This window comes from Pseudorca crassidens, chromosome 9, assembly GCF_039906515.1.
Source record: "Pseudorca crassidens isolate mPseCra1 chromosome 9, mPseCra1.hap1, whole genome shotgun sequence".
Lineage (NCBI taxonomy): Eukaryota > Metazoa > Chordata > Mammalia > Artiodactyla > Delphinidae > Pseudorca > Pseudorca crassidens.
Genome location: NC_090304.1, coordinates 29,800,554 through 29,826,198, shown reverse-complemented (window position 1 = coordinate 29,826,198; position 25,645 = coordinate 29,800,554). Strand labels below are relative to the sequence as shown.

The 25,645-nt window shown below is 36.9% G+C and overlaps 1 protein-coding gene across 12 annotated transcripts in view; it reads left to right on the top strand.

Moving 5' to 3' along the window:
* Positions 1–25,645, top strand: part of METTL15 (methyltransferase 15, mitochondrial 12S rRNA N4-cytidine) — a 382,575-nt gene that overhangs the window by 149,910 nt on the left and 207,020 nt on the right. For all 12 annotated transcript variants that reach the window (XR_010946103.1, XM_067749556.1, XM_067749558.1 and 9 more), the window contains one exon: positions 7,898–8,076. Coding sequence is in view for 11 of the 12 variants with exons in the window: in XM_067749556.1 (XP_067605657.1) it covers positions 7,898–8,076 (179 nt within the window). In the remaining variant the exon portion in view is untranslated. The remainder of the gene's footprint in view (positions 1–7,897; positions 8,077–25,645) is intronic.

Sequence of the window (25,645 nt, the reverse complement as noted above, 5' to 3'; positions counted from 1 at the left end):
TGAATACTATTTCCTGTTACTATAATTTATTCTATTTAACCAGAGGTTGGTATTGCTTTGTCTCCTCCACCTGAAATTACCATCTAGGCCTGTTTAATATTGTTTGTTAATTACCAGATTTTACCCCATGGTGACTTTTGTCATGGGTGTATAAGCCCATATTGTTAACAACTTGAAATAATATATGTTATTACTATTACGGTTGTTCAAGTTTTTGTGAGGGAAACTGACCAGCAGTATCTTCCTTTTTAGACTTTCTAAATTCAATTTGTACCCCCATATAAATAGTTGCTTACTTTACAGTATTAGATTTAGTTAAGTTCCTGAGATCTAGGCTCATTTAAATATCAGTCAGTAAGCCTTGTATCTTCTATACTGAAAAAAAAACAAATCAAGCAGTAATTTAAATTTGAACAAACTAAATCCAAAACATTTTCCATTATTTTAGTTTAGGACAAATCTTTTTTTTTTTTCTTTTACATCTTTATTGGAGTATAATTGCTTTGCAATGGTGTGTTAGTTTCTGCTTTATAACAAAGTGAATCAGTTATACATATACATATGTTCCCATATCTCTTCCCTCTTGCCTCTCCCTCCCTCCCACCTTCCCTATCCCTCCACTCTAGGTGGTCACAAAGCACCCAGCTGATATCCCTGTGCTATGCGGCTGCTTCCCACTAGATATCTACCTTACATTTGGTAGTGTATATATGTCCATGCAACTTTCTCGCTTTGTCACAGCTTACCCTTCCCCCTCCCCATATCCTCAAGTCCATTCTCTAGTAGGTCTGTGTCTTTATTCCTGTCTTACCCCTAGGTTCTTCATGACATTTTTTTTTTCTTAAATTCCATATATATGTGTTAGCATACGGTATTTGTCTTTCTCTTTCTGACTTACTTCACTCTGTATGACAGACTCTAGGTCCATCCACCTCATTACAAATAGCTCAATTTCGTTTCTTTTTATGGCTGAGTAATATTCCATTGTATATATGTGCCACATCTTCTTTATCCATTCATCTGATGATGGACACTTAAGTTGTTTCCATCTCCAGGCTATTGTAAATAGAGCTGCAATGAACATTTTGGTATATGACTCTTTTTGAATTATGGTTTTCTCAGGGTATATACCCAGTAATGGGATTGCTGGGTCATATGGTAGTTCTACTTGTAGTTTTTAAAGGAACCTCCATACTGTTCTCCATAGTGGCTGTACCAATTGACATTCCCATCAGCAGTGCAAGAGTGTTCCCTTTTCCCCACACCCTCTCCAGCATTTATTGTTTCTAGATTTTTTGATGATGGCCATTCTGACTGGTGTGAGATGATATCTCATTGTAGTTTTGATTTCTCTAATGATTAATGATGTTGAGCATTCTTTCATGTGTTTGTTGGCAGTCTGTATATCTACTTTGGAGAAATGTCTATTTAGGTCTTCTGCCCATTTTTGGATTGAATTGTTTGTTTTTTTGTTATTGAGCTGCATGAGCTGCTTACAAATTTTGGAGATTAATCCTTTGTCAGTTGCTTCATTTGCAAATATTTTCTCCCATTCTGAGGGTAGTCTTTTGGTCTTTTTTATGGTTTCCTTTGCTGTGCAAAAGTTTAAGTTTTATTAGGTCCCATTTGTTTATTTTTGTTTTTATTTCCATTTCTCTAGGAGGTGGGTCAAAAAGGGTCTTGCCGGTGATTTATGTCATAGAGTGTTCTTCCTATGTTTTCCTCTAAGAATTTGATAGTTTCTGGCCTTACATTTAGGTCGTTAATCCATTTTGAGCTTATTTTTGTGTATGGTATTAGGGAGCGATCTAATCTCATACTTATACATGTACCTGTCCAGTTTTCCCAGCACCACTTATTGAAGAGGCTGTCCTTTCTGCACTGTACATTCCTGCCTCCTTTATCAAAGATAAGGTGACCATATGTGCATGGGTTTATCTCTGGGCTTTCTATCCTGTTCCATTGATCTATTTTTCTGTTTTTGTGCCAGTACCATACTGTCTTGATTACTGTAGCTTTGTAGTATAGTCTGAAGTCAGGGAGCCTGATTCCTCCAGCTCCGTTTTTCTTTCTCAAGATTGCTTTGGCTATTCGGGGTTTTTTGTGTTTCCATACAAATTGTGAAATTTTTTGTTCTAGTTCTGTGAAAAATGCCAGTGGTAATTTGATAGGGATTGCACTGAATCTGTAGATTGCTTTGGGTAGTAGAGTCATTTTCACAATGTTGATTCTTCCAATCCAAGAACATGGTATATCTCTCCATCTATTTGTATCATCTTTAATTTCTTTCATCAGTGTCTTATAATTTTCTGCATCTCCTTATGTAGGTTTATTCCTAGATATTTTATTCTTTTTGTTGCAGTGGTAAATGGGAGTGTTTACTTGATTTCACTTTCAGATTTTTCATCATTAGTGTATAGGAATGCGAGACATTTCTGTGCATTAATTTTGTATCCTGCTACTTTACCAAATTCATTGATTAGCTCTAGTAGTTTTCTGGTAGCATCTTTAGGATTCTCTATGTATAGTATCATGTCATCTGCTAACAGTGACAGATTTACTTCTTCTTTTCCGGTTTGGATTCCTTTTATTTCCTTTTCTTCTCTGATTGCTGTGGCTAAAACTTCCAAAACTATGTTGAATAATAGTGGTGAGAGTGGGCAACCTTGTCTTGTTCCTGACCTTAGTGGAAATGCTTTCAGTTTTTCACCATTGAGGACGATGTTGGCTGTGGGTTTGTCATATATGGCCTTTATTATGTTGAGGAAAGTTCCCTCTATGCCTAGTTTCTGCAGGGTTTTTATCATAAATGGGTGTTGAATTTTGTCGAAAGCTTTCTCTGCAGCTGTTGAGATGATCATATGGTTTTTCTCCTTCAATTTGTTAATATGGTGTATCACGTTAATTGATTTGCATATATTGAAGAATCTTTGCATTCCTGGAGTAAACCCCACTTGATCATGGTGTATGATCATTTTAATGTGCTGTTGGATTCTGTTTGCTTGTATTTTGTTGAGGATTTTTGCATCTATGTTCATCAGTGATATTGGCCTGTAGTTTTCTTTCTTTGTGACATCCTTGTCTGGTTTTGATATCAGGGTGATGGTGGCCTTGTAGAATGAGTTTGGTAGTGTCCTCCCTCTGCTATATTTTGGAAGAGTTTGAGAAGGATAGGTGTTAGCTCTTCTCTAAATGTTTGATAGAATTCGCCTGTGAAGCCATCTGGTCCTGGGCTTTTGTTTGTTGGAAGAATTTTAATCACACTTTCAATTTCAGTGCTTGTGATTGGTCTGTTCATATTATCTATTTCTTCCTGATTCAGTCTTGGCAGGTTGTGCATTTCTAAGAATTTGTCCATTTCTTCCCGGTTTTCCATTTTATTGGCATAGAGTTGCTTGTAGTAATCTCTCATGATCGTTTGTATTTCTGCAGTGTCAGTTGTTACTTCTCCTTTTTCATTTCTAATTCTATTGATTTGAGTCTTCTCCCTTTTTTTCTTGATGAGTCTGGCTACTGGTTTATCAATTTTGTTTATCTTCTCAAAGAACCAGCTTTTAGTTTTATTGATGTTTGCTATCATTTCCTTCATTTCTTTTTCATTTATTTCTGATCTGATTTTTATAATTTCTTTCCTTCTGCTAACTTTGGGTGTTTTTTGTTCTTCTTTCTCTAATTGCTTTAGGTGCAAGGTTGGGTTGTTTATTCGAGATGTTTCCTGTTTCTTAAGGTAGGATTGTATTGCTATAAACTTCCCTCTTAGAACTGCTTTTGCTGCATCCCATAGGTTTTGGGTCGTCGTGTCTCCATTGTCATTTGTTTCTAGGTATTTTTTTATTTCCTGTTTGATTTCTTCAGTGATCACTTCATTATTAAGTAGTGTATTGTTTAGCCTCCATGTGTTTGTATTTTTTACAGATCTTTTCCTGTAATTGATATCTAGTCTCATAACGTTGTGGTTGAAAAAGATACTTGACAAAATTTCAATTTTCTTACACTTACCAAGGCTTGATATGTGACCCAGGATATGATCTATCCTGGAGAATGTTCCATGAGCACTTGAGAAAAATGTGTATTCTGTTGTTTTTGGATGGAATGTCCTATAAATATCAATTAAGTTCATCTTGTTTAATGTATCATTTAAAGCTTGTGTTTCCTTATTTATTTTCATTTTGGATGATCTGTCCATTAGTGAAAGTCAGGTGTTAAAGTCCCCTACTATGAATGTGTTACTGTCAATTTCCCCTTTTATGGCTGTTAGCATCTGCCTTATGTATTGAGGTGCTCCTATGTTGGGTGCATAAATATTTACAATTGTTATATCTTCTTCCTGGATCGATCCCTTGATCATTATGCAGTGTCCTTCTTTGTCTCTTCCAATAGTCTTTATTTTAAAGTCTATTTTGTCTGATATGAGAATTGCTACTCCAGCTTTCTTTTGGTTTCCATTTGCATGGAATATCTTTTTCCATCCCCTTACTTTCAGTTTGTATGTGTCTGTAGGTCTTAAGTGGGTCTCCTGTAGACAGCATATATATGGGTCTTGTTTTTGTATCCATTCAGCCAATCTGTGTCTTTTGGTGGGAGCATTTAGTCCATTTACATTTAAGGTAATTATCGATATGTATGTTCCTATTCCCGTTTTCTTAATTGTTTTCTGTTCGTTATTGTAGGTCTTTTCCTTCTCATGTGTTTCTTGCCTAGAGAAGTTCCTTTAGCATTTGTTGTAAAGCTGGTTTCTTGGTGCTGAACTCTCTCAGCTTTTGCTTGTCTGTAAAGGTTTTAATTTCTCCATCAAATCTGAATGAGATCCTTGGTGGGTAGAGTAATCTTGGTTGCAGGTTTTTCTCCTTCATCACTTTAAATATGTCCTGCCGGTCCCTTCTGGCTTGCAGAGTTTCTGCTGAAAGATCAGCTGTTAACCTTATGGGGATTCCCTTGTGTGTTATTTGTTGTTTTTCCCTTGCTGCTTTTAATATGTTTTCTTTGTATTTAATTTTTGACAGTTTGATTAATACGTGTCTTGGCGTATTTCTCCTTGGATTTATCCTGTATGGGACTCTCTGTGCTTCCTGGACTTGATTAACTATTTCCTTTCCCATATTAGGGAAGTTTTCAACTATAATCTCTTCAAATATTTTATCAGTCCCTTTCTTTTTCTCTTCTTCTTCTGGAACCCCTATAATTCTAATGTTGGTGCATTTAATGTTGTCCCAGAGGTCTCTGAGACTGTCCTCAGTTCTTTTCATTCTTTTTTCTTTATTCTGCTCTGCAGTAGTTATTTCCACAATTTTATCTTCCAGGTCACTTATACATTCTTCTGCCTCAGTTATTCTGCTATTGATCCCATCTGGAGTATTTTTAATTTCATTTATTGTGTTGTTCATCGTTGGTTGTTTCATCTTTAGTTCTTCTAGGTCCTTGTTAAATGTTTCTTACATTTTGTGTATTCTATTTCCAAGATTTTGGATCATCTTTACTATCATTATTCTAAATTCTTTTTCAGGTAGACTCCCTATTTCCCCTTCATTTGTTAGGTCTGGTGGGTTTTTATCTTGCTCCTTCATCTGCTGTGTGTTTTTCTGTCTTCTCATTTTGCTTATCTTACTGTGTTTGGGGTCTCCATTTTGCAGGCTGCAGGTTTGTAGTTCACGTTGTTTTTGGTGTCCGTCCCCAGTGGCTAAAGTTGCTTCAGTGGGTTGTGTAGGTTTCCTGGTGGAGGGGACTAGTGCCTGTGTTCTGGTGGATGAGGCTGGATCTTGTCTTTCTGGTGGGCAGGTCCACGTCTGGTGGTGTGGTTTGGGGTGTCTGTGGACTTATTATGATTTTAGGCAGCCTCTCTGCTAATGGGTGGGGTTGTGTTCCTTTCTTGCTAGTTGTTGGCATAGGGTGTCCAGCACTGTAGCTTGCTGCTCGTTGAGTGAAGCTGGGTGCTGGTGTTGAGATGGAGATCTCTGGGAGATTTTCGCTGTTTGATATTATGTGGAGCTGGGAGGTCTCTTGTGGACCAGTGTCCTGAACTTGTCTTTCCCACCTCAGAGGCACAGCACTGACTCCTGGCTGCAGCACTAAGAGCGTTTCATCCCCACGGCTCCGAATAAAAGGGAGAAAAAGTAGAAAGAAAGGAAGGAAGGAAGGAAGAAAGAAAGGAGAGAGGGAGGGAGGAAGGAGGGAAGGAAGGAAAGAAAGAAAGAAAGAAAGAAGATAAAATAAAGTTATTAAAATAAAAAATAATTATTAAGAAAAAAAATTAAAAAAAAAACGGACGGATAGAACCCTAGGACAAATGGTGGAAGCAAAGCTATGCAGACAAAATCTCACACAGAAGCATACACATACACACTCACCAGAAGAGGAAAAGGGGAAAAAATAATAAATCTTGCTCTCAAAGTCCACCTCCTCAATTTGGGATGATTCGTTGTCTATTCATGTATTCCACAGATGCAGGGTACATCAAGTTGATTGTGGAGCTTTAATCCGCTGCTTCTGAGGCTGCTGGGAGAGATTTCCCTTTCTCTTCTTTGTTCTCACTGCTCCTGGGGCTCAGCTTCGGATTTGGCCCCGCCTCTGCGTGTAGGTCGCTGGCGGGCATCTGTTCTTCGCTCAGACAGGATGGGGTTAAAGGAGCAGCTTCTTCGGGCACTCTGGCTCACTCAGGCTGCGGAGAAGGAGGGGCATGGAGTGCGGTGCGAGCCTGCGGCGGCAGAGGCCGGCGTGACGTTGCACCAGCCTGAGGCGCGCCGTGTGTTCTTCCGTGGAAGTTGTCCCAGGATCCCGGGACCCTGGCAGTGGCGGGCTGCACAGGCTCCCCGGAAGGGGGGTGTGGATAGTGAGCTGTGCTCGCACACAGGCTTCTTGGTGGCAGCAGCAGCGGTCTTAGCGTCTCATGCCCGTCTCTGGGGTCCGCGCTGTTAGCTGCAGCTCGCGCCCGTCTCTGGAGGTCCTTTAAGCAGCGCTCTTAATCTCCTCTCCTCGCGCACCAGGAAACCAAGAGGGAAGAAAAAGTCTCTTGCCTCTTTGGCAGATCCAGACTTTTCCCCGGATTCCCTCCCGGCTAGCTGTGGTGCACTAACCCACTGCAGGCTGTGTTCACGCCGCCAACCCGAGTCCTCTCCCTGCGCTCCAACCGAAGCCCGAGCCTCAGCTCCCAGCCCCGCCCGCCCCAGCGTGTGAGCAAACAAGCCTCTCGGGCTGGTGAGTGCCGGTCGGCATCGATCCTCTGTGCGGGAATCTCTCCACTTGCTTTCCGCACCCTTGATTCTGCGCTCCCCTCTGCGGCTCCGAATCTTCCCCCCTCCGCCACCCGCAGTCTCCGCCGGCGAAGGGGCTTCCCAGTGTGTGGAAACCTTTTCTCCTTCACAGCTCCCTCCCACTGGTGTAGGTCCCGTCCCTATTCTTTTGTCTCTGTTTATTGTTTTTTCTTTTGCCCTACCCAGGTACGTGGGGACTTTCTTGCCTTTTGGGAGGTCTGAGGTCTTCTGCCCGTGTTCAGTAGGTGTTCTGTAGGAGTTGTTCCATGTGTAGATGTATTTCTGGTGTATCTGTGGGGAGGAAGGTGATCTCCGTGTGTTACTCTTCCGCCATCTTCCTGACCTCTAAGGAGAAATCTTCATAAGCCATAATTACTTCTTTCTGAGTTAAAGGCTAGTAAAGCATTTTAACTTCCTGCTGCCCTTGACCTTAATGAATGTCACACACAGTCCCACTTGCCATAATCATGGGTATTTGAAACGGAAAATCTATTTCATTTGTGTAAGATTTCAGTCTGTGACTTTAAAAACCTCATAAGACCTCTTAGACTATGTGTGTATGCCTGACTTTATGTCTCAGTACTCTGAAGTTTCACCTCTTGTCAATGAAAACTGACGTCAGTGAAGTAATTGGCTCTTCTTCTGCGTAGGTACCCTGACATGCCCACAGCAGCTGATGTTGTGAACGCTTTAGATCAACAGGCACTTGCATCCATCCTGAGAACATACGGGGAGGAGAAGCACGCCAAGAAAATCGCTTCAGCAATCGTTCAGGCACGCAGCATCTACCCCATCACCAGAACCCAGCAGCTTGCCAGCATCGTTGCAGGTACCCTCATTAATTCTGAACAGTGTCTGAGAGAAAAAAAAAAAAAAAAAAATATATATATATATATATATACACACACACATACATAGACACACACACACACACACATCTATGTGTGTGTGTGTATATATATATATATATATATATATATATATATATGAATTCCCCCAAACTCCCAGAGGGATTCATTTGTACTTGAAATCATGCAGGATAGAATCTTGCTTATCCTTCTCTTATGCCACCTTTCTTTGGATTTGCAAGCTTCCCCCCTCCAACACCTCTCCCCCACACAATTTTTAAAAATATACTGTAGTTTGCTGATTAGTTTAATAATAGAAAATTTTTGTGCATGAGGTGATTTATCATTTGTGCCTACCAAGGTGAAACATGGAATGACAAGAGCAGAAGAATTTCTCTATCCATTACAGTGGTTGATAAGCATCCTGTATAAGATATGACATTACCTCTCTTAGTTTCACATTTCTGCATTTTAATATTTTGGGCAAAAGGAGAATTGCATTGCCCAACTGCTAAAATAAAATCCAGTGACTCATACATCTATTCTAAACAACCAGCTAACAAAGGGTATGTGATGTATAGGTTATTCCACTTTGTGAATGCTAACTAAATCAGCCTGAGGGGCTTATTGAAACATTTCATCTTTTCTGCTGTTCACCACCATAAACCTCTTGAACCTAAGTATAGCTAGGAGGTGCTTTATTATAGCCTTTCTGTCTGAAGCCAAAGTTGTTTCACAGCTGTGTTCCATGATGAAAGTTTTCAAGGCAAAAATATAACTCCTGAAGTTATTTAACAGAATTCCAGTGGTAAATTCTTCATCTTGTTGGACCATCTGAAACTCTACATCATTTTTATTTACCAAATGTAATAAGATTTTTTTAATAGTTCCTATTAAGTTACTTTAAGTAGCTAAAGATGTAGAAAAAAGGAATATTTGTATAGCTTGTAAAAAGAACATAATATTAGTTGCCTCTATCTTATTATCATACATAGTTTAAGGAATAAAACTTAATTATAAATTCACTCAGATTGAGATTTAGAGGTCATGTAGCAACTATTTTATAACAATTTAATAAAACTATATTCTATTTAGTTATTAAGAGTTGACCAAGTCTTTAATTTTTTAAGCTGCATACCTCAAGGCCTCAAAGCCTTTCCAACTTACCACTGATATTCCTGTAGGAAAGTACGAGTAAAATCTTGCAGGTTATGTGAGCATAAAATATTCCATGATTTTCTTCCCCAAAACGTTTATCCTAGCAGGCTGACATCACATTCACCCTGTCTTCTGTCCCTTGCTTTCTTCCTACTCCATACTCACTAACACGTCTCCACCTTATCCTTTCTGTCATTCTTTAACTAGCTGTGTACTCTGTCTCCCATTTTGGAAAGAAGAGCAGTGAGAAGTCACATTTTTTTTTAATTGATAAGAAAATCCAGAATTTTCTGTGCTGAAAATGAGGACTTGGGGTAGAGGGCATCCTAGAGATCATGAAGTCAAAAAGCCTCATCTGGTAACTGAAGAAACTAAGGCTCAGGAAGACTGTGCAATTTCCTCAAGAGTACAGTGGCAATTTCAATGCTAATCTAGAATTTGGAAGTTCATGAATTTGAGGCATCATTAGGAATCTGCCTTTAAGAAATTAAGCTAACTTTTCTGTCTCAGAACCCTAATCTATAAACTTGGGGAAATAACACTGTGGTATTAGATAGAAATTATTTGAAGATGTAGAATAGGTACATAAGTATTTTCAGAAGGATTATGATGTGAAATGCATATTAGGGCTATGAAAAATGATATACTAAAAATGAGAATTTTCATGTATGTGTAGATAAAACCCAGTTTTTGTAAATGCCATTAAAAAATTGAGTTCTCTATAATGAATCCATTTTTAAGGCCAAAGCAGCCCATTTTAATACAACTTTATTGATGATAATATAATTCTTTGGAGAAGGGAAAAACAGAAAAGAATGGTTTTCCATTTTGTGCTTATTTATTCAAAAAATATCTTGGAAGAGGCTGCTATATACCAGGCATTTTACTAAATACTGAAGGTAGAATGGGGAGCAAATCAGATAGAGCCTTTGTGTTCATGAAACTTACAGGCTAATAAGTGATGTAATAAAAACATGGGGTAATAAACTTGTACTTACAGTAGAAACACTCATTTTTTTTTAACATCTGTATTGGAGTATAATTTCTTTACAGTGGTGTGTTAGCTTCTACTTTATAACAAAGTGAATCAGTTATACATATACATATGATCCCATATCTGTTCCCTCTTGCTTCTCCCTCCCTCCCACCCTCCCTATCCCACACCTCTAGGTGGTCACAAAGCACCGAGCTGATCTCCCTGTGCTATGCGGCTGCTTCCCCCTAGCTATCTATTTTACATATGTCCATGCCACTCTCTCACTTTGTCACAGCTTACCCTTCCCCCTCCCCATATCCTCAAGTCCATTCTCTAGTAGGTCTGTGTCTTTATTCCTGTCTTACCCCTAGGTTCTTCATGACATTTTTTTTTTTAGATTCCATATATATGTGTTAGCATACGGTATTTGTCTTTCTCTTTCTGACTTACTTCACTCTGTATGACAGACTCTAGGTCCATCCACCTCACTACAAATAACTCAATTTCGTTCCTTTTTATGGCTGAGTAATATTCCATTGTATATATGTGTCACATTTTCTTTATCCATTTATCTGTTGATGGACACTTAGGTTGCTTCCATGTCCTGGCTATTGTAAATAGAGCTGCAATGACCATTGTGATACATGACTCTTTTTGAATTATGGTTTTCTCAGGGTGTATGCCCAGTAGTGGGATTGCTGGGTCATATGGTAGTTCTATATTTAGTTTTTTAAGGAACCTCCATACTGTTCTCCATAGTGGCTGTATCAATTTACATTTCCACCGACAGTGCAAGAGTGTTCCCTTTTCTCCACACTCTCTCCAGCATTTATTGTTTGTAGATTTTTTGATGATGCCATGGCATATATTCTATAAGCTCTAATTTTATTTTTATTAAAATGAAGTAAGAATTTAAAGATACTTACAAAGTAATCTGAATGAGCATATTTTCTAGATTTTCATTATTTTTGTCTTAATAATTACCTCACCCACATCTAATTTGATTGCATATTTATGTGACTCACCTTTATAAGGAAAGAGTTTCCAAAGTCTCCAACTTAGTATTCATGGAAACAGCAGCTGTCTTTCCTTTTGCATTCATATTTCACCAGTTCATGTGATATTTCATTAAACTATGTATTGACAATATAAGTGCTCTGGGCTGTAAGCATACAGTTCTTTTGGTGGGAGCACGACTATATGGAATTCTAGATAGTAGAGTACAATTTGTTTAGTAGAGAAAGGGATTAATCTGTCAAGTACATTAAATAGAAGTCTCTTAAGAGAGCTGCTTCATAAGGAAATATGGGAAGCAATGGAGGGCCCAAGAAGGTTTCTATATTAGTTCCATAGTACTGCTGTAACAAAGTACCACATACTAGGTGGCTTAAAACAACAGAAAGTTATTCTTCCACAGTTCTAGAGGCTAGAAGTCCCAAACCAAGGTATCAGCAGGGCTCTGGGGGAAGAGCTTCCTTGACTATTCCTAGTTTCTGGTGGTTGCCAGCAGTCCTTGGTATCCTTGGCTTGTAGATGCATCACTAAGTCTCTGCCTCCATCATCACATGGTGTTCTCCCTGTTCATCTGTCTTTGTGTCCACATTTCCCTTATTATAAGGACACCAGTCATGTTTGATATAGGGCCCACCCTAATCCAGTATATACTCATCTTAATTTGATTATATCTGCAAACTTCCTATTTCTAAATAAAGTCGCACTCACTGGTTTCCGGGGGACATGAACTATGGGAGACACTGTTCAACCTCATACAGTTCCTAAGCAATATCTTTATTTAACAAACATGTATTTTAGCAGGCTATAATATGCAGTGATTATATTTGAATGTCTTTTCTGGTTCTTAATAAATTCATACTAAACATGTTCAATATTATCAAGCACTTTGGGAAATATGCCACTGTTCCTGACACATAGTAAAAGCCACGTATGGACAAAAATATAAATCACTTCCTTTGCTTTCAAAAAGCTAATCATCTATCAGAACAAGAAAGACCACCACACTTGTAATCACAATATACTTAGTGGAATTATATAATAATTAAAGTGATTAAGCTGTATTTATAAAATCTAAAGCCTAGTGCCTTTTGCTAGCACAAATAACTACAGTTCTAGTATTCTTCCAGATCATGGGAGCTCCAGAAGATAGGTTTGGGGCTCTAGGATGGAATAGAACACTTACAACTACAACTACCATGATTTTCTTTGTAAATTACCAGCAATTTGTAAGATAATTCCAAAAACAACCTGAAGGACTTCACTGATTATATGCACTATTCAGAACTCCTAGCCAGGAATTTTCATATAAACAACACATATACAGTGTTGTATATAGTGTTCCCTTCACTAAAGTTCCCTACACCTACCCTTTCCTGTGGCTAATGTCAGCTCTTCCTTTTGAGATTAGTTGAAATGTCACTTCCTTTAGAAGTTTTTTCCAGTGCTACACAAATTAGTTGAGATTCTCTTCTTTTTGCTCCCATAGCACTGTATTAGCCTGTCACAGCATTTATGCTGTTCTTGTTGCTTGTTTACTATTTATCTTTTCCTCTATACCTATACTGTCCAGTACAATTGCCACTAGGCACATGTGTCTGTGGAGCTCTTGAAATGTGGTTGCTCTAAATTGAGAGGTGCCATATATGCAAAATACACACCAGATTTTGAAGCTTAGTTTGAATAAAGAATTTAATATGTCTCAAAAATTTTAATGTGCATTATATGTTGAAATGGAAACAGTGAATCTCCCATACCAAAATGGTCTAACAACATTAACACTAAAGTACTCAGGTAAATTAGAAAACACACATTGCCCTCCCTTATAATTTTGGGATACTCTGAAGAAAACTAATACTCTGATAAAATATTTTTACTAATAAGAATCTTTAAAGATGGGAAATGGTACATATAAAAATACTCAAGCTCCTCAGGAAAGAAATTTATGCACTTAATTTTGACAAAATGGCTGTGGTTTTAGATTTTACAGAATTAATATATATCCGATTTGTGGAGGCTTAAAAATGGTATTGGTTCTGGATATCCCTTTGAATAACAAAGTCTGATTATTTTCCTTAATAAGCTGTTCATATTTCATTAGAGCTATTCTGTATTCCATTTCTCTTTCAATTCTCTGGATGCATCAAGAAAAAAAAGTCATTTAATATTAAATTCAGTAGGTGAAATGAAAGACTTCATTTAATTGTTTATGATTTTCAAAATGATTTAGAATTCATCCTAGATCAAAATAATTGTATGTGATAAACTTGAAAAAATAATAATCTTAATTATTAAATTAAATCTAGTTTAATGTGAAGATCTTAGTTCAAGTCCTCGTTCTACAGCTTGCTTTCTGTGTAAACTTGAACAGTTCTAGACCTTATCTTTCTCATCTTGAAATGGAAGTGAATAATACTTATGATGATGATCATTGTTATTTAGCAAACATAACCCTACTAATTATATTTTACTTAAATGAATATTGAAATTCACTTGCAGTTTCCAAGCTTATGCAAAAATCAAAGAAGTATACTGATCACTTTTCAGGTCATTGGGATTTAGATTCAAATTCACAAAATAGATAATTAATCCATTGATTATCAGTGACAGAAGGCTTATACTATCAATTTTTCAATGGGAAAAAGGCGACAGAGGAAGCTTCTTAGATATATCTGATTCTTGTTGATTAAATGTATAGACATTATTCCCTGACTAAAACTTTTATGTAACCTTTATTCTGACTCATGTACTGGGTACATGGCCAGAGCTTAATGAATGCCTGTTGAACAAATAAATCAATAAAAAGATGTATATGTTCTCAGCCAGAGTAAAATAAAAATTCAGGAAAACAAATTGTAAGTTGTTAGGTGTTAAGAGTGGGAGACCTAAGCATCAAAGTCCTCAGTATCAGTTAAAGCAGCGTGAGAAATAGGTGAGACTCCCCAAGACATGGAATCAAAAATCCTGAAGTTCTATTTCTGGTTCTGCGATTTATTTGCTTTGTGAACTTAAATAAGTCACTTACCTTCTCTGATCCTTATTTTTTCATCTGGAAAAGAGGCATAACTAGTAACTGCTATGACCAATAAATGAGATGATATTTGGAAAGTTCTCTGAATTTTGAAGTGTAAATACACTGGTAAGCATTTTATTCTCTTCTCTATCCAGAACTAGGGTGATCCAGAGATCAAATAAGTGCACTAGTTAGAACCCTGAGTGTGGTCTTCTACCCTGGAATTCCTGTCCACAGCCAAGTAGTGTGATCTGTGATAGACTGGTTGCTTCATTCCAAGCTGTTCTTCCCTTAGAGGTTATGTGAGTTTTAGAAAGAATAATCATCTTTTTCTGCATTGGTGAATATAAGGTGTATCTTTCCACAGTAGCATTGATGGCTCATGCCTCAACTTGTGTTTGAAATCACTATCTTTTCCCAGCAAAATTTTGTTAATTCAGGGAGAAACCTTTGAAATAAAAAAATAAAACATTCATTAAGAAATGGGCATTGCTATCAAATTTTAGTGGAACATAAACTTTTTCCTGATGAAGCTCATCAGACTAGTTTGCCATCCCTTTTCTATTTTAATAACCTACATGTTGCTTCCTCCATCTTCCCCAAAGAGCATTCTTTGTATTAACGTTGCCATAATTAAGGAATAAATGAATATGTCAGAGTTCAATTATCACTCTAGTGGAGAACGGTATGGTCAAGCCTACAGCTGAATTTGGATGGCTTGCCAGTGAGTCATAGTTGTCATTCCTACTGCCTATGATAGTACACTTATTCTTCTGTCATTTTAAATTTCTTCAATTCAATCTGTTATATAGGTGTGTGTATTGGTATGGTAACTTCATGCCAACTAACTTAGCAATGACATTTCATAAGTAAACTTATTTCTTTCTTTTTTAACTTAATTTATTTATTTTTTGTACAACAGGTCCTTATTATTTATCTATTTTATACATATTAGTGTATATATGTCAATCCAATCTCCCAATTCATCCCAACACCACACCACCCCCCCCCGCTTTCCCCCCTTGGTGTCCATACATTTGTTCTCTACATGTATGTCTCTATTTCTGCCTTGCAAACCAGTTCATCTGTACCACTTTTCTAGATTCCACATATATGTGTTAATATACGATATTTGTTTTGCTCTTTCTGACTTATTTCACTCTGAATGACAGTTTCTAGGTCCATCCATGTCTCTACAAATGACCCAATTTCGTTCCCTTGTATGGCTGAGTAATATTCCATTGTATATATGTACCACATCTTCTTTATCCATTCGACTGTCAGTGGGCATTTAGATTGCTTCCATGAGCTGGCACTATTGTAAATAGTGCTGCAGTGAACATTGGGGTGCATGTGTCTTTTTGAATTACGGTTTTCTCTGGGTATATGCCCAGTAGTGGGATTGCTGGGTCATATAGTAATTCTATTTTTAGTTTTTTAAGGAACCTCCATACTGTTCTCCATCGTGGCCATAGCAAGTTACATTCCCACCAACAGTGCAAAGAGGGTTCCCTTTTCTCCACACCCTCTCCAGCATTTGTTGTTTGTAGATTTTCTGAGGATGCCCATTCTAACTCGTGTGAGGTGATACCTCATTGTAGTTTGGATTTGCATTTCTCTAATAATTAGTGATGTTGAGTAGATTTTCATATGACTCTTGGCCATCTGTATGTCTTCTTTGGAGAAATGTCTATTTAGGTCTGCCCATTTTTGGATTGGGTTTTTGTTTTTTTTAATATTGAGCTGCATGAGCTGTTTATATATTTTGGAGATTAATCCTTTGTCCATTGATTCATTAGCAAATATTTTCTCCCATTCTTAGGGTTGTCTTTTCATATTGTTTATAGTTTCCTTTGCTGTCCAAAAGCTTTGAAGTTTCATTAGGTCCCATTTGTTTATTTTTGTTTTTATTTCCATTACTCTTGGAGGTGGATCAAAAAAGATCTTGCTCTGATTTATGTCAAAGAGTGTTCTTCCTATGTTTTCCTCTAAGGGTTTTATAGTGTCCGGTCTTACATTTAGGTCTCTAATCCATTTTGAGTTTATTTTTGTGTATGGTGTTAGGGAGTGTTCTAATTTCATTCTTTTACATGTAGCTATCCAGTTTTCCCAGCACCACTTACTGAAGAGACTGTCTTTTCTCCATTGTATATCCTTGCCTCCTTTGTCATAGAGTAGTTGACCATAGGTGCGTGGATTTATCTCTGGGCTTTCTATCCTGTTCCATTAATCTAATTTCTGTTTTTGTGCCAGTACCATATTGTCTTGATTACTGTAGCTTTGTAGTATAGTCTGAAGTCAGGGAGTCTGATTCCTCCAGCTATGTTTTTTTCCCTCAAGAATGCTTTTGCTATTTGGGGTCTTTTGTGTCTCCATACAAATTTTAAGATTTTTTGTTCTAGTTCTGTAAAAAATGCCATTGGTAATTTGATACGGATTGCATTGAGTCTGTGGATTGCTTTGGGTAGTAGAGTCATTTTCACAGTATTGATTCTTGCAAACCAAGAACATGGTATCTCTCCATCGCTTTCTGTCATCTTTGATTTCTTTCATCAGTGTATTATAGTTTTCTGAGTACAGGTCTTTTACCTCCTTAGGTAGGTTTATTCCTAGGTATTTTATTCTTTTTGTTACAGAGGTGAATGGGATTGTTTCCTTAATTTCTCTTACAAATTTTTTATCATTAGTATATAGGAATACAAGAGATTTCTGTGCATTAATTTTGCATCCTGCTACTTTACCAAATTCATTGATTAGCTCTAGTAGTTTTCTCATGGCATCTTTAGGCTTCTCTGTGTATACTATCATGTCATCTGCAAACAGTGACAGTTTTACATCTTCTTTTCCAATTGTATTCCTTTAATTTCTTTTTCTTCTCTGATTGCCATGGCTAGGACTTCCAAAACTATGTTGAATAATAGTGGTGAGAGTGGACATCCTTGTCTTGCTCCTGATCTTAGAGGAAATGCTTTCAGTTTTTCACCATTCAGAATGATGTTTGCTGTGGGTCTGTCATATATGGCCTTTATTATGTTGAGGTAGGTTCCCTCTGTGCCCACTTTCTGGAGAGTTTTTATCATAAATGCATGTTGAATTTTGTCAAAAGCTTTTTCTGCATCTATTGAGATGATCATACAGTTTTTATTCTTCAATTTGTTACTATGGTGTATCACATTGATTGATTTGCATATATTGAAGAATCCTTGCATTCCTGGGATAAATCCCACCTGATCATGTTGTATGATCCTTTTAATGTTTCGTTGGATTCTGTTTGCTACTATTTTGTTGAGGAATTTTGCATCTATATTCATCAATGATATTGGTCTGTCATTTTCTTTTTTGTAGTATCTTTATCTGGTTTTGGTATCAGGGTGATTGTGGCTTCGTAGAATGAGTTTGGGAGTGTTACTTCCTTTGCAATTTTTTGGAAGAGTTTGAGAAGGATGGTTGTTAACTCTTCTCTAAATGTTTGATAGAATTCACCTGTGAAGCCCATCTGGTCCTGTACTTCTGTTTGCTGGAAGATTTTTAATCATAGTTTCAGTTTCATTACTTGTGATAAGTCTGTTCATATTTTCTGTTTCTTCAGTCTTGGAAGGCTATACCTTTCTAAGAATTTGTCCATTTCTTCCAGGTTGTCCATTTTATTGGCATAGAGTTGCTTGTAGTAGTCTGTTATGATGCTTTGTATTTCTGCGGTGTCCATTGTAACTTCTTGTTTTTCATTTCTAATTCTTTTGATTTGAGTCTTCTTTCTCTTTTTCTTGATGATTGTGGCTAACAGTTTATCAATTTTGTTTATCTTCTCAAAGAACCAGCTTTTAGTTTTATTGATCTTTTCTATTGTTGTCTTTGTTTCTATTTCACTTATTTCTGCTGTGATCTTTATGATTTCTTTCCTTCTACTAACTGGGTTTTGTTTGTTCTTCTTTCTCTAGTTCCTTTAGGTGTAAGGTTAGATTGTTTATTTCAGATTTTTCTTGTTTCTTGAGGTGAGCTTGAATTGCTATAAACTTCCCTCTTAGAACTGCTTTTGCTGCCTCCCATAGGTTTTGGATTATTGTATTTTCATTTTAATTTGTCTCTAGGTATTTTTTGATTTCCTCTTTGATTTCTTCAATGATCTCTTTCTTATTTAGTTATTGTCTAGCCTCCATGTGTTTGTGTTTTTTGCATTTTTTCCCCTGTAATTTATTTCTAATCTCATAGTGTTGTAGTTGCAAAGGATGCTTGATATGATTTCAATTTTCTTAAACTTACCAAGGCTTGATTTGTGACCCAAGATGTGACCTATCCTGGAGAATGTTCCATGTGCACTTGAGAAGAAAGTACGTTGTGCTATTTTCAGATGGAATGTCCTATAAATGTCTATTAAATCTGTCTGGTCTATTGTCATCTAAGTTTATGTTTCCTTATTAATTTTCTGTCTGTATCATCTGTCCATTGGTGTAAGTGAGGTGTTAAAGTCCCCCACTATTATTGTGTTACTGTCGATTTTCTCTTTTATAGCTGTTAGCCGTTGCCTTATATATTGAGGTGCTCCTATGTTGGGTGCATATATATTTATAATTGTTATAGCTTCTTCTTGGATTGATCCCTTGATCATTACGTAGTCTCCCTCCTTGTCTCTTTTAACGTTCTTTATTTTAAAGTCTCTTTTTTCTGATATTAGTATTGCTACTCCAGCTTTCTTTTGATTTCCATTTGCATGGAATATCTTTTTCCATCCCCTCACTTTCAGTCTGTATGTGTCCCTGGGTCTGAAGCAGTTCTCTTGCAGACAGCATATGTATGGGTCTTTTTTTTTTGTATCCATTCAATGAGCCTGTGTGTTTTGGTTGGAGCATTAATTCATTCACATTCAAGGTAATTATCAATATATATGTTCCTATTACCATTTTCTTAATTGTGTTGGGTTTGTTTTTGTAGGTCCTTTTCTTCTCTTGTGTTTCCCACTTAGAAAAGTTCCTTTAGTATTTGTTGTAGAGCTGGTTTGGTGGTACTAAATTCTCTTATCTTTTGTTTGTCTGTAAAGCTTTGATTTCTCTGTCGAATCTGAGTGACATTCTTGCTGGGTCGAGTATTCTTGGTTGTAGGACTTCCTTTTCATCACTTTAAATATGTCATGCCACTTCCTCTGGCTTGTAGAGTTTCTGCTGAGAAATCAGCTATCAACTTTATGCAAGTTCCCTTGTATGTTATTTTTTGTTTTTCCCTTGTTGCTTTTAACAATTTTTCTTTGTCTTTAATTTTTGTCAATTTGATTAGTATGTGTCTCAGCATATTTCTCCTTGGGTTTATTCTGCCTGGAACTCTCTGCACTTCGTGGACTTGGGTTGCTATTTCCTTTCCCACGTTAGGGAAGTTTTTGACTGTAATCTCTTCAAATATTTTCTTGGGTCCTTTCTCTCTCTCTTCTCCTTCTGGGACCCCTATAATACGAATGTTGATGCGTTTAACATTGTCCCAGAGGTCTCTTAGGCTGTCTTCATTCCTTTTCATTCTTTTTTCTTTATTCTGTTGCATGGCAGTAAATTCTACCATTCTGTCTTGCAGGTCACTTACTGTTCTTCTTCCTCAGTTATTCTGTTATTGATTCCTTCTAGTGTATTTTTCATTTCAGTTATTGTATTTTTCATCTGTTTGTTTGTTCTTTAATTTTTCTAGGTGTTTGTTCTTTAATTCTTCTAGTTCTTTATTAAACATTTCTTGCATCTTCTCAATCTTTGCCACCATTCTTTTTCTGAGGTCCTGGATCATCTTCACTGTCATTATTCTGAATTCTTTTTCCGGAAAGTTGCCTATCTCCACTTCATTTAGTTGTTTTCCTGGGATTTTATCTTGTTCCTTCGTCTGGTACACAGTCCTCTGCCTTTTCATTTTGTCTGTCTTTCTGTGAACGTGGTTTTCATTCCACAGGCTGCAGGATTATAGTTCTTCTTGCTTCTGCTGTCTGCCCTCTGGTGGATGAGGCTATTTAAGAGGCTTGTGCAAGCTTCCTGTTGTGAGGGACTGCTGGTGGGTAGAGCTGGGTGTGGCTCTGGTGGACAGAGCTCAGTGAAACTTTAATCCATTTGTCTGCTGATGGGTGGAGCTGAGTTCCCTCCCTGTTGGTTGTTTGGCCTGAGGCAACCCAGCATTGTAGCTACAGGCCCTTTGGTGGGGCTAATAGCAGACTCCAGGAAGGCTCACACCAAGGAGTATTTCCCAGAACTTTTGCTGCCAGTGTCCTTGTCCCCACGGTGAACCACAGCCACCCCCTGCCTCTGCAGGAGACCCTCCAACATTAGTGGGAGGTCTGGTTCAGTCTCCTATGGGGTCACTGCTCCTTCCCTGGGTCCTGATGCACACACTACTTTGTGTGTGCCCTCCGAGAGTGGAGTCTCTGTTTCCCCCAGACCTGTCAAAGTCCTGCAGTCAAATCCAGCTAGCCTTCAACATCTGATTCTCTGGGAATTCCTCCTCCTGTTGCTGGAACCCCAGGTTGGGAAGCCTGACATGGGGCTCAGAACCTTCACTCCATTGGGTAGACTTCTGTGGTATACTTGTTCTCCAGTTTGTGAGTCACCCACCCAGCTGTTAGGGGATTTGATTTCACTGTGATTGCACCTCTCCTACAGTCTCATTGCGGCTTCTCCTTTGTCTTTGGATGTGGGGTGTCTTTTTTGGTGAGTTCCAGTGTCTTCCTGTCGATAGTTGTTCAGCAGCTTGTTGTGATTCCAGTGCTCTCACAAGAGGGAGTGAGTGCATGTCTTTCTATTCTGCCCAGTAAACTTATTTCCTATTTTAGTAAGTAATCTTTCCAAGAGACATTCTGTAGAAGAAGTCCAACTCAAAAGAGAATGAAATGAAATGTGAAAAAAGTAAAAAGAAAGAATAAAACCTTAAAATCTTTCTCCTAAAAAATCTAGCTATCCTCAGTTTGAAGTACCAAGTAGGGAGCAGGAAATGCCAATCCCAAGTGACTGTGGCCCAACCATAATTTAATAGTAATAATGCTAGCTCACACTTTTTGAACAAATACTAGTACTATCCTAAATTATTTTCTGGTGTTAACTTATTCCTCACAACTACCCATAAGGCAAGTACTGTTTTTATCCCCATTTTACAGATGAGGAACTGAAGCACAAAGAGGCTAGATAACTTGTCTCTTGTCAAGTGGAGCTGAAATTGAAAGCTAGTAATCGTACTCTAGACCCTGTGCTCTTATTTATGACACTACTCTAAATATCTTTCTTATGATTAAGGTACAGCATGAATTGCTGCTGGAGAATGCTGATAGCTCAGTCTTCCAGGATCTCACACACTCATATAGGAAACAGTCATATGAGCAACTCACTCTGTCACCCTGTAATAAATGCTATGTATAACAGAGTCAAGAACAAAAATGTGTGGAAATCCAGAGAAGGGAGCAACTGATTTTGATGTGCTGAGAAGGTTTGAGTTATTGAGGGGAGGGTTTGGGTAGAAGTTATAGACAAAGAGACGTTTGAGTTGGGCCTTTTAGGGGGAGAGTGATGGCTGTTTATAGAAAAGACCCTGGCCCCCAGTAGAAACTTATTAATTACAGAAATGAAAAAAATCAATGAACAGATAAATGAAGAAGCAGGTAGGATTTCAGAGGGCTGTGAGGAATAGAAGACAGGCAATTGAGAGTCCTATCCCAGGACCCAACACACTTCAAATCCCTGGGATTCTCCATTATCTTGGGATCTTCTATCCTAAATGTGACCTTGAATTGGGTCAGATTCTTATTTTAGAATAACCAGGCCCTCTAGGTTTTCCTGATTATAGCTGAATTTCAAACTGCTTCTATGGGACAAGAGAAGAGAAATGCATCCTTTTACCTCATTATTCCATTTCTTATTATTTTATACTTTGTATGCTTCTGCAAGTGAAAATCAAAGTGATATGCTGGCATTATAGCAGTTTTCCCATTGGTATTAATTTTGTAAGGATGCATATGGATAGCCTGGCCATTTTGTCCTTCTCTCTATTAACTTAAAAAAAGAAAAAGAAAAAAGAAGAGGAAGAGGAAGAAGAAGAAGAAATGTTATTTGTTCCTGTAACTAGTTATTGAGCAGTTTTAAGAATTTGGTGGTAAATATGAGAGCTCTCTATTTTAGAATCAAGATCAAGCAGTCTTATATATTAATTGTATTACCATTTTGTATCTGAGATTGACATGATTCAGATGTTGTCTAGATATCTTGTAAGTATAATAACAAGTCTTTACTTCACCCCCAAAGTACTAAGAGGATCAACAGTGTGTAGCACCATTCCTAAAAGTAGTAGTTTCAGATGTCAGTGATTATATGTTGGGAATATTCTTTGAAGACAAGCATCTGTTTTCATTTTCAGAGTTTAAAATGTTCATATCATCTCAAAAGAATGTCAAAGAAAGAGAACCCCAAATATTAATAGGTTGACAGAGATCAACGGTTATATTTCTAGGGCTGGGAGGAGAAATAGTGAATGAAATAGTAGTTTTGATGTCCAAATTTTAATCATAATTAAAAATTAAGAATAATACTTCAAAATTATTTTCTGTGATATCTTTTGCTTTGTGCCAACATTGAGATATTATAGAATATTTGGAAAAGGTATTCCTTGAATTGAAAATACTAGGAATCTATACTAACTTTTCATATGTTCTTATCTTTCCCTCATCCCTTTATTTTTGTTATGAATATAAACAGTTTTGCCATTTTTCAAACATTTTAATTTATTTTATCGCTTTAATGTTTGTGTGGCTATATGATGCTTCACATATTTTTTATTACTTGGAATCACTGCTACCATATTATAAACTGGAGAACAGATAATTTCCCTTTACATTTGTATGTAGTACCCATCTGCATATAGCACTCAGTAAGCAATAGGAAATATTTAGTGACTTCCTACATTACTCTAATGTAAAATTATCCATTTAATAACTTTCTTATCACCTGGACTATTAACTGTATAGAGCTAAGATTAGATATATCTTCTTTATTGCCTGGTCCTCAAGACCTAATATAGTATTTGGTTTATACTACATGTTCAGTTAATATTTCTTGAATGAATAAATTAATGTCCATTTCTTTATAGTTTTTATGATGTTTAGAAAATAGGTGAGATTAGAGACAACTAATAGAGTCTTATAACCAACTAATTTCTTCAGTATATAGGCACTTTCTATTGTTAGGTAGACTCAGACCTACAATGAAAAGAGAAACTACAATAATTTTTTTGTCACTTGTAATATCTTTCCTGTTCTCTAAAGGGTGAATTGGGTTCAATATGCCATACAATACTGGGTCAGTCTTCTATATTTTCAATTTCTTCATTAGCAAAGCAGAGAATTTGAACTAACATTGAGATGAGACATCTGTTTCATATATACATTATATATTAATTTAATCATCAGTGTTTGTTGTGAGTCCACTTTGTGCTAGGCACTAATGAAGTCACATGAATGATTAAGACAAAGCTTTCATCTTCTAAGAATTAACAAAAAAATGATCTTTCCTAGTTAGTAGTCTTCACAGTTAGTGCTTATTTGGATATATCAACATGTTTACTTCTTTTTCCCTTAGTTACAATTCCCACTCCTTTCTGAGCAGTTTCCTTCTTACCCAAGTACATATTTTGAGATATTTCAGTGAAGATCTATGAGAGATACATTCTCATACTTGGTTTAAATCTGTCTTTATTTTGCCCTAACTTTTAAATGATAATTTAGTTGTGTATAGAATCAACAGGTTTATAGTTATTTTCACTTAATACTTTGAAGATAATATTCCATTGTCTCTTGCCATCTATTATGGTTGAGGAAAAGTCTAATTGTCATTATTTTATAGTTGGTCCTTTTCTTTTTCTTGTTACCTTTCAGATTGTCCTCTCATTGATGTTTAATTGTGATGTGTTTGGTTGTGACTCAATTTTTATTGGTCATTAATGAAACAAAATGAACTTCTTTGATATTTCTTCAGTCCTGGAAATATCAGACATTATTTCTTCCCATATTACTTTTTCTTATTCTCCCAGCTCCTATGCAACAGTTATTCACCATGTCACTCACATTTCCCATGTCTTTGTCTCTCTATGTTACGATCTATGTAAGATTCTTTTCTGGTTCACTAAGTCTCTCTTAAGATATATCTAAGCTGCTGTTTAACCCATTTGTTGAATTCAGTAGTTGCTTCTTAAAGTTCTAATTTTTTTCTAAGTACTCTTGTTCTTATTCTTTCATTATAGCCTTTATTGATTATTTAAAATCTTACTTTATTTTAAATATATAAATATATATAGTTATATCATATTCATGCTCATTTTTTCTGTTTTCTCCAGTTCTTCCTATTTTCTTTCATCTGCTGATTTTAGACACACACACACACACACACACACACACACACACACACATATCCCCTTTGGGAACCCTGCATGTGGTTTAATGCCTCCTTCTTCATTTCTTCCCTTCCTCTTTCCTACCCAATCACCTACCAGACAAACAAAAAGTGTCATGTTAGTAAGTTCTTTTAGGTTGCTGAAGTCAAAGACACATTTAAGCAAACTTAAGTAATAAAGGGTTGTTATTCTAAGCTTTGCCTGATAATTAAAAGGAATTGTTATAAGACTATTCATGTTAATAAGAAAGTTATCTAAGCTACATAGCCTGGTCTCTGAGAGACTAGAAGATGACTCAGGAGCTGTTCAGGATACTACACAACTTCACTACTAGACTATCACATTGTAGTCTCAACAGGAAACATCTTTGGCTCTGTGCTCTCGTAAATTGTCATTATTTTGGTTTGGCTACTCTATCTCCAACTTCTATGATTAACTTTTTTTTAGGGTTACTAGTTTCTGCTTACTCAGACCTTTTAACCTAATTTTACTGCCTCATGTCTTCTACGTATAAATGCTTTTACTGTATGTTTTAGTAAACATACACTCATGTAATAGACGTCCCCTAATAGTCATAATTATTGAAATAATGCTTCAAAGAAAAAGTAGTTCCTGAAAAAGTCCATAATTGTTGGTAAGTTTTTTGGGTTTTTTTTGTGGGGGGGTTGCCTTTAAAAGAAAGGTTTATTTGTGTCTACTTGTCTTTAAAAAAAAAAAAGGTCTATTTGGGAATTCCCTGGATGTCCAGTGGTTAGGTCTCTGCACTTCCACTGCAGGGGGCACGGGTTCGATTCCTGGTCAGGGAACTAAGATTCCGCATGCCACTCTGCGCAGCCAAAGGAAAAAAAAAAGATCGATTTGTGCCTACCTATTGTAAACAAGTATTGAGAGATTCATTGTATAACTGTTGTATAACAGTTCTAGTGTGTCACCAAAGCATGATAAAATTTACAGTTTCCCAGAATTTCCAGTGGCAGTGAAATTGCTTCTTTGTCCAAGACAA